Source organism: Elephantulus edwardii, unplaced genomic scaffold, assembly GCF_000299155.1.
Source record: "Elephantulus edwardii isolate Elephantulus edwardi_28Jun2011 unplaced genomic scaffold, EleEdw1.0 scaffold00053, whole genome shotgun sequence".
NCBI classification, from domain to species: domain Eukaryota; kingdom Metazoa; phylum Chordata; class Mammalia; order Macroscelidea; family Macroscelididae; genus Elephantulus; species Elephantulus edwardii.
This window is the reverse complement of record NW_006399803.1, coordinates 15274071-15282992: the sequence shown is the minus strand read 5'-3', so window position 1 is coordinate 15282992 and position 8922 is coordinate 15274071. Positions and strand designations below refer to the sequence as shown.

Genomic DNA, 8922 nt, shown 5'->3' with positions numbered 1-8922 from the left:
CTAATTTTTTTCTTTTTAAACATTAACTAGGCTGTATAAAGAACATTTATTCCTTCAAAAGAAAAAAAAATTACCTCTATATGAAATTACAATTTACAATAATGTTAGGTAAGATTTAAACTTAATCACTGTTGTTCCAAATATATTGTCTTAGACTACTTTACATGGATTGGAAAAGAAAAAAAAATACTGACTTTAATTATAAGAATGTTGATGATAAGTACTCCAGTTTTACATTTTTAACTCTGTCTTCATACTTACATATCCTGAGGTTCATCCTAGCCTTCATTCAACAAAAGGCAAACAAACAAAAAAAATCCTAACTGAACTACTAAAGGGATTTCCCCCTCCTAATAAGTGTACATGAGATTACTTGTAAAGTTACCTTGAAAAGAGCATAAAGTTCTTCTAGCTCGTCAATAGTGAAGGACGTTTCCGTCACGATGGTACGCACCTACACAAAAATACACAAAGAATTTCACAAACTCAAAATATACCATATTGGGAAAGTTTTTCCTTCTTTTAAACCATTTTTAGTTTTGTCAGGATGGTATTTCTGAGCTGATAGCAGGAGGAATGATGGAGGGGAGAAGACCACGTGCTAGTTCTCAAAGGACTCACCACATTCCGTTTGGTAGTATCCTCCAGGGTCTGGATCACTTTCAGTCTCTGTTTGAATCTCATTTGCTCAATTAAATCTGCCCGAATTGTTCCAAATTTCTGAAAAGAAGCAATGTTAGTATTTCTGAGAAATCTGCTGAAGAACATGGCATCCTGTTCACAAAATTAAAGGAAATGCAATCCAGACACACACTGGATACAGTCTGTCATGTGGCAGGCATGTTAGGGGTTTTATTCACTGCAGAAGAGGAAATTCTCGGGCATCTTAGCAGCTGAACTGAATTTCAAAAGCCAAATGACTCTTCCTCCATGAATACTCTTTCAAAAAAGAAAGGAGATAAGCAAGGATGTAAGAGTCATTTGTACAAGGAGTGGGCTACAAAGAGCTTTAAAAGGAAGAACTGTCTTGGCAAGAGGAAAGGAAGTATTTAAGGCTAAATATTATAAATGGAGGTTGAAAGAAATGTTTGTATAAGTATTCTTTTTCCTCGTTTCTAATTCTACACTGTTTGACTTCACTGTCCAAAAAGCAGTGCTGTAGTTCTTTGGGTAGCAGACATTGTGGGAAGGGCTTCAATGAGAGGGACTGATTCAGAGACTGGGGTAATGGGGGGTTGGTGTATCAGAGACAATAAGATTGACATAGGATAGAGCTCGGTTTAGGGCTGTTGTACACGGGGTTTCTATGAGTTGCTGGTGACTCGACAGCACGTAACAACAACAACAATAACAACAACAACAACTTGAAATGCCAAAATGCCAATTGCAGCCTAAATATTCAGTCAGATTTTAAAACCCAAATGCCTTTTCCTATTTAAAAGTTTTTATGAGAGAGATTTGAATACAGAAATAAAATATTTTAAAATTTTTTAGAAAAGACAAAATTTTTAATTTCTTTTAGTCATGCCAAAAAAAGAAGAGCAAAACTTCACCATGCTTAAAGCAAGAAACAACTCATGGAAGCAATTCGAGCAATGCTTAAATATATTTAAAAGATAAAGCAGACGCTGACAGATATTAAAGGATGACAGTGCAACTAGTGCTGTCACAAACTGCTGGTGGGAAGGTGACTTGTACAACCATGCTGAAAATCTGTCCAGAAATATCTACTAAATTGGAACCGACAGATCATTTTTGTAGTTGAGTGCCGTGGAGTAGACTCCAACTCCCTACGTGCAGCAGAGAGAACTTTGCTTGATTCTGGCCATCCTCACAATCTTTGCTGTGGTTTTAAGCTCACTGTTGTAGTCACTATGTCATCCATACTCTTCCTTTCTTCACTGACCCCCTACTATGATGTCCTTCTCCAAGGACTAGCTCCTCCTGTCAACATGTTCAAAGTATGCGAGAGACAAAGTCTCACCCCTCTTGCTACACGTAGATGCACTTTTTTTCATGACAGATTCGTTCATTCTTTTGGCACTCCATGGTTTAGTTCAATACTTTTCGCCAATGCCGCAATTCAAAGGCGTCAATTCTTCTTTGATCCTCCTTATTCTTTGTCCAACTTTCACATGAGTATGAAGCAAATGAAAATATGATGGCCTGGGTCAAGTGCAGGTTATTCTTTAAACAGAAATACTTACTTGCTTTTAACACCCAGAACTTCCAATACTGAGTAAGTGCCCAAAGAAAAGTGTTTATTATTATTATTATTTTTTAACTAAGCAGATGTAGGTGGACACTGTTAAAACAAGCTTGGAAGCAGGAGTGGCATCAACTTCTGTAATAGGTTGACTCTGGAAACCCTATGTACCTGGAGAGAGGATGAAAGTCACACAAATGTTGAGGACTTTCCTTCATAGGGTCGCTATGAATCACCTATGTACGACTCGACAGCACTTAACAACATAGAGAGAGACCAGCTGGCCTAGAGGACTGAAAGTGATGCCAAAACCAAAGGTGGGTAACTCTAATCTGAGGCCCTAAGGCCTGTGTTTAATTGTTTTTAGTGAAACATTTTTCTAGGTCGTATAGCCCTGGTGTGTCCACTTGCCATACAGAGGAAACCTGTGGTTGCTGTGAAGCTGAACACTGTGACACTGACGTGTCAAATGCGATAATGGTTCCCCATGACAGACAGTGTTTGGTGGCGCTCCCCAGTTAAAACAAGCTTGGAAGCAGGAGGGGTATCCACTTCTGTAAATAGCTTGCCTCTGGAAACCCTATGAACCTGGAGAAAGGATGAAAGTCACACAAGTGTCGAGGACTTTTGTTCATAGGGTCGCTAAGAGTCGCCTATGACTCAATGGCACTTAACAACAACAATAACAACAAACAGATGTAACTACTCAGAGGGTTCTGGGCCAGTAACATGTAAGCTGAAGTGATGCAAGTTCCTTTTTTGCAGGATGGGGAGAACTTATATAGAATAAAATGCTAAGAACACACACAAACAAAATTTGGGTTTGTATATTCAAAACTAAGGCAAAGTTCCCAATAACATTTATTCTCTAAAATATTGCACATCTCAGTTCCAGGCAAAGACTTAATTCATTAACACAATGCCAATATATTTTTTAAGCAAACAGAATTTAGTAGAGGGGAGAGCCTAAAATTATTTTCATTTTTAAACTGTTCTGCTTTGTGAAACTACAAACAAAGCCATCCATCCTTATTTCCTTCTCCCCACCACTTCATTTTTTATGTTAAATGTTTCTGGGAGTTGTTTCTAATTTTCCAATCTAATTTATAACCTCTTATAAGTTTCCTTTTATGAGTGCAGACGCTATTTTCAGAGGAGGCAGTAGTTCCTTTTTTTTTTTTTTATGCTCTGCTCCGCTGGCCACTGATTCTCACTACACAGTCCTTTGTTTCTGAGATACCGAGACACTGAGTAAGTGGTTCAGATAAGGGAATGAGGTGGAGATGATTTCCCAAGCCCCAAGACTGTACTCATTGGCCCCTCACATGCCTGCCATCACTCCTGAGGGGAAGAAAAGTTCACAGGCTCTGCTGGGCAGCCTCTTAGTGGTTTTCTTTATTTTTCAATGCTTTCTCTGGGGTTCCTGGGAAGACAAATTTTTACAAGACCACAAGGGTCTTTTTAACAAGCTCCTTAAGTTCAGAAAGCTACTCCTTTTTAAGTCCTCAGGAGATGACCTTAAGTATTTAAATGCTGTTCCAGAAAAACCAAACCCCTTGTAAGCAGTAAGGTCCATGGAATGATTCTAAACAACTTTGACCATCAACTGGAAATTACTGAACAAAAGAAACATCAATTCAACATCTGTGAGTTATTTCTGCTTTTAACTACTACTAAGTCACCTAAATTATGCTCAAAATGTCTCTTAAGAGAGAGAATAGTTTAAAAGTCATATATTTTAAGGCATTATGATTATCATAAGAGTCCGGAATGAGGGTTGCAGAGTGGAGTATAGTAGGAGTGGGGGTGGCGGTGTACCAATGAAGGAGTTTGTCTTTTGCTTTTCAAGGAGAGGAGCGAACTGGGGGTGTGGGTGGGGTGGGCGGGGAGAAAAGTACAACAATGAATGAATGGAAGTCCAAAATCTCTGTAGATGTTCATTGAAATTAATAATAATAAAAAAAAAACGAAAGCAGGATCAAGCAAGGGGCTCGTCTTAACAGCTCAGCAGTATAAGAGAACTTGTCATTGTCACTGATAGACTGTCAGTTGTCTCCTGTCCTTTGGCTGATGGAAGCGTGGTTTTCCTTAAGATAGGAATGCACCTAAATGCCAATTTTTCACAGCCCCTTGAAACTAGAACTGGTCATGTGATGTACTATTGATAATACGTAGAATAAATTTTGCTAAGTGGGTAAAAAAAAAATCTCTTAACACATTGCCGCACACTTTTTAAGTTGACAACCGTGCTTAGAAGCACATTTACCGTCATTGGCAGCAACATGTTAAAGACCACAGCTATTGAGTCACTTTGACTCACAGTAACCTTCCATTGAAATTTTGAGGCTGTTAGTCTTTATAGAAGAAGATTGCCCACTGTTCTCTAAATGGCTGGTGGATGTGAACTTCTGACCTCTAGGTTAGTAGCCTGATACATTGTACACTGCAGTACTAGGCAGGCAATGTAAAGTTCACAACTGAGGACTGAGGACAAGTAACAACTAACAAGTCTTTTCTTTCATTAGAAAATCTTCCATATACCCAATGTAGTGAGGCTTTGTATTAAAGGAGTGGGTATGGGGAGAGAAGTCTGGGGGGAATACCGCTTTTTGGAGAGTGATTCTCACATATAGTAATAGAATACTTCCTCTAAATTCCACCCTCCTTCCTCTTGGGTGCTGGAGGAGTCTGTCCAAGAGTAGCTGTGTCTTGTCAGGGTGGAAAAGGTAGAAAATGTTCAGGAGGAAGAAGTGTGAGGAGGGGAGAGGAGGAAGGAGACAAAGAGGAGACAGGATATGAGTCAATGTGACTGTTCTTGATGCAGCCCAAGTTCACTGCATAAGTAACCCCATGTAGGGTTGGCTATTTTAGAGAATCTCAACGACATTATTGCAACCCACAGGACATCTTCACAACTCTGTGGGAGAAAGGAGACTCATTATTTTAGAACTGAAATGTGTTCTGTGTCTTTTGATGATTTTGCCTAGCAAAAAAGAAACAGAAAAACAGTTGCCATTTAATTACGTTGTGGCCTTAGCTGCACTGAATCCTGAAGGCATGTAGTTCAAGTCCACCAGGTACTTCACTGCAGAAAGAGGGGCAACCTCCTCCTGTGCAATTAAAATGCCTCTGAAAAATTGCTGGAAGGTCAGTTATTTGTTGGTTCCAATTCGATGGCACACACAACTGTTAGTTATGTCAGTTCTGACTCATGGTAACCACACAGAAATAAATATACATATATATGTTGTTGCTGTTATCTGCCATCAAGATGACATTACAGCTGACCCTCCAGGTTTTCAGAGGCTATAAATTGAACCAGAAGGAGATTGCTTGTATTTCTTCCAAGAAGTAGCTGGGAGATTTAAACAGAATGCTTTTGGGATGGCAGCACAACTCCTTACCCTCTAAGTCACTAGAGCACATTCTTGCTTTTGTGCTCTCTCTTTCTGTACACACACACACACACACACACACACACACACACACACACATCTATGGATACATATACCAATAATCTTCCTCATACATAGAGAAAGACTGTTGTCAACTGCTGTCGAGTTGCCTGTGACTCACAGTGACCCTATGCACATTAGCTCCGAACCCTGCTCTAATCTGAGTCAATATCACTATCTCTGACACTCCTAAATCCATTAACCCAGTTACTTTGTTAATCCATCTCATCCAGGGCCTTCCTCTCCTGTGCTCTCCACCTTTCCAAGCATGATGTCCTTTTCCAAGGACTGGCCAATCCTGGAAACAAACCCAAAGCATGGGAGATGAACCTTCAAATGTCTTGCCTCAAAGAAGCAGCTTGGTTTCACCCTCTACAGGACAGATCTGTTTATTCTTTGGGCAGTCCATAGCATGTTTAATATACTCTTCTCCAACACCACATCTTATAGATGTTGATTCTTCTTCTATCATTCTGAGTCACTGTCCAACTCTCTTGATGCATAGCAAGTAACTGCGAAGACCATTGCTTACACTGGATGCACCTTAGCCTTTAGACTGGTATCATTGCTCTTTAGCACTCTGGAGAGGTCTTTGAAAACAGATTTTCCTAATGTAATTTGCCTTTTGATTTCCTGAATGCTGGTACCAAGAGTGTTGATTGTGGATCAAACAAGATGAAATTGTTAGCAATCTCAATCTTTTTTCCATCAGTCACGGTGCTGCCAACTGGCCTACTGGTGAAAGTCTTTCTTTTGAGCAAATGTTTCATGTTCTCCTTAGTTTCTGCAAGCAAGGTTGTGTCATCTGTATAACACATTTTGTTGATGAATCTTCCTCCAATCCTGATGCCACATTCCTCCCCACAAAGCCCAGCCTTCTGAATGATCTGTTCTGCATATACACTGAAAAGGTATGGAGATAGGATGCATCCTTGACACACACCTTTACTGATTTTGAATCATGCACTGTTTCCTTTCTTTGCTCCTGGTCCAAGTATAGGTTTCGCATAACACAACTAAGTGTTCCCATTCTTCTTAAGATTAGCCGCAATTTGTTGTGATCCACACAGTCAAATACCTTTGCATAGTCAATGAAACACAGACATTCTTCATGTACGCTCAGTTTTCAGCTAAGATCCATCTAACATTGTCTATAATGTCCCTAGTGCCATGGCTTCTTCTAAACCCAGTTTGCACATCTGCCAGTTCTCTGTTAGTGTACTGCTCTAAGTAGGTTTTGGATAATCTTCAGCAGGATCTTACTTGTGTGTGATATTAATGATAGTCTTTTGGTAATTTCCATGCTTTTTTGGAGAACCTTTTTTTTTTTTAAAAAAAAAAGGGAATAAATATAGATCTCTTGCAGTCACTTGGCCAGGGAGTTATCCTCCAGACTTCTTGGCTCAACCTGGTGAGGGTGCAGAGGACTGCATCTGTTTGTTGAAATGTCAACTGTTATACTATCAATTCCTAATGCCTTGTTTGGCCAATTATTTCAGAACAGCTTGAAGTTCTTCCGTCAAAACCATTGCTTCTTGGTCATATGTTGTTTCATGAAATTCTTCTGTGTCAGTCAATTATTCTTGGTACAGTGAATCTGTATACGCCTTCCATCTTCTTTTGAATGCTTATTGGGTTATTCAACATTCTGCCCATGGCCTCCTGAAGCATTTCAACTTGAGGCTTGAATGTATTCTTCAGTTCTTTCAGTTTCAGAAATGTCAAGTGAGTCTGTCTCTTTTGGTTTTCTGACACCAGCTCTTCATTAATTTCATTATAATACTTTGTTTTGTGTTCCTGAGAAAGAAACAGGTATCTATATATTTGAGTGCTCTTTCTCTCTCTCTCTCTGTAGTTATCATTGTTGTTATGTACTGTCAGGACGGACTCATAGATAACCTTCCAGTGGTTTTTCAGAGTATGTAAATCACCTGAGAGGAAAGTGTCCACCTTTCTCCCATAGAGTAGTAAGTGAAATTTAAACTGAATGCCTTCGGGTTAACAGCAAAACAGTTTAATGACTAGGCCACCAGAGTTTCCTAGATACACACACCCTACATACAATAGAACACCATTTCTCCAGTTCCTGTACCATCTCCATGATTGCAGCTACATTTGAATTCTATGTTGGAGCTGTTGTACCAATCTTTCTAATTGAGGGTTTCAGTCATTTTAATTTTCTTTATTTTTCTCAAGCCTGATGTCCTTTATGTTAACAACAAGAAAAAAATTTAGATAATTTCCATGTACAATATCTCATGTGACTTAATAAAGTTATACCCTAAATATGCTAATTAAGAGACAATACATACGAAGAAACACATTAAAGCAGACAGATCTAAGTTTGTGGTAGTTTTTAAATGGTTTCATATAAAGTTTGTATACATTGTGTTGCACACTATTTAAATCCCACTGCCACATACTAATTGGGGCAAGTCCCTTACCGAGTCTGTGCTGCAGTTCTTCTGCCTGTGAAATGGACTCTTGAGGCTGGTGACCATTATATCTATTATGGCAAGAAAAGGTCCATGCACAGTGTGGAGTTCATCTTTCAATATGACTTTCTTAGCCATCAGATCTGACTTGACCATGTGCATGGCTGGGAATATGTGAATAATGTATGTCAGCCTATCCACAAGGGGACTGGCTAGTCTTTCCAATAAATTTGAACAATTTTAGCAGCAGAGAGTCTCCTCTTACCATCAGCAAAGCAGAAATAGGCATGTCATGGCCAAAGCAGAGAAGCAACATGAGATGGGACTGCGACCTGGCCCCATCACTGACAGAATCAGACCTAAGCTAAAAGCTTGTACCTAAGTTTGTTGTATTAGCTGGGGTGTGGTGGGGTGAGCCAATATTGGCAGGATTGAACAGCTTCAAACACTGGCCTTAAGCTATAAGACTCAAGGCTGAGGTGCGTGTGGACACATTTTTTGAAGCTGTCCTGACTGAATTCTGCTTTTATCCTGGATTATAACCTTGTAACTTCCCCAGTATGATTCTGTGTGGTCTGTGAGCTATCAAATCAGATTTTGGACCCAGTAAAACAGTAAGATTTGTGTTGAGATAAATAAAAAGAGGTATGGGAGGGAGGATGGAGAACATATCTGACCTCATGGAAATTGGTTTTGTGTTTCTGATGCTGTTGATGAGAACAGTTCCCCTTTGTCAAGTTGGTAAATGACCATTCCTACATACTCCTTGTTCTTTTTATACACTTTTAGTGCCATTAGACTTTTGTTTAGAATTGACTTGAAAGGT

The 8922-nt window shown here is 39.4% G+C and overlaps 1 protein-coding gene across 1 annotated transcript in view; it reads right to left on the bottom strand.

Annotated features, from left to right (window-relative positions):
• TBC1D9 (TBC1 domain family, member 9 (with GRAM domain)) overlaps positions 1 to 8922 on the bottom strand; it is a 194419-nt gene that overhangs the window by 27279 nt on the left and 158218 nt on the right. The window contains 2 exon segments of the mRNA XM_006887019.1: positions 386 to 454; positions 622 to 720. Of these exon segments, the coding sequence (XP_006887081.1) occupies positions 386 to 454; positions 622 to 720 (168 nt within the window).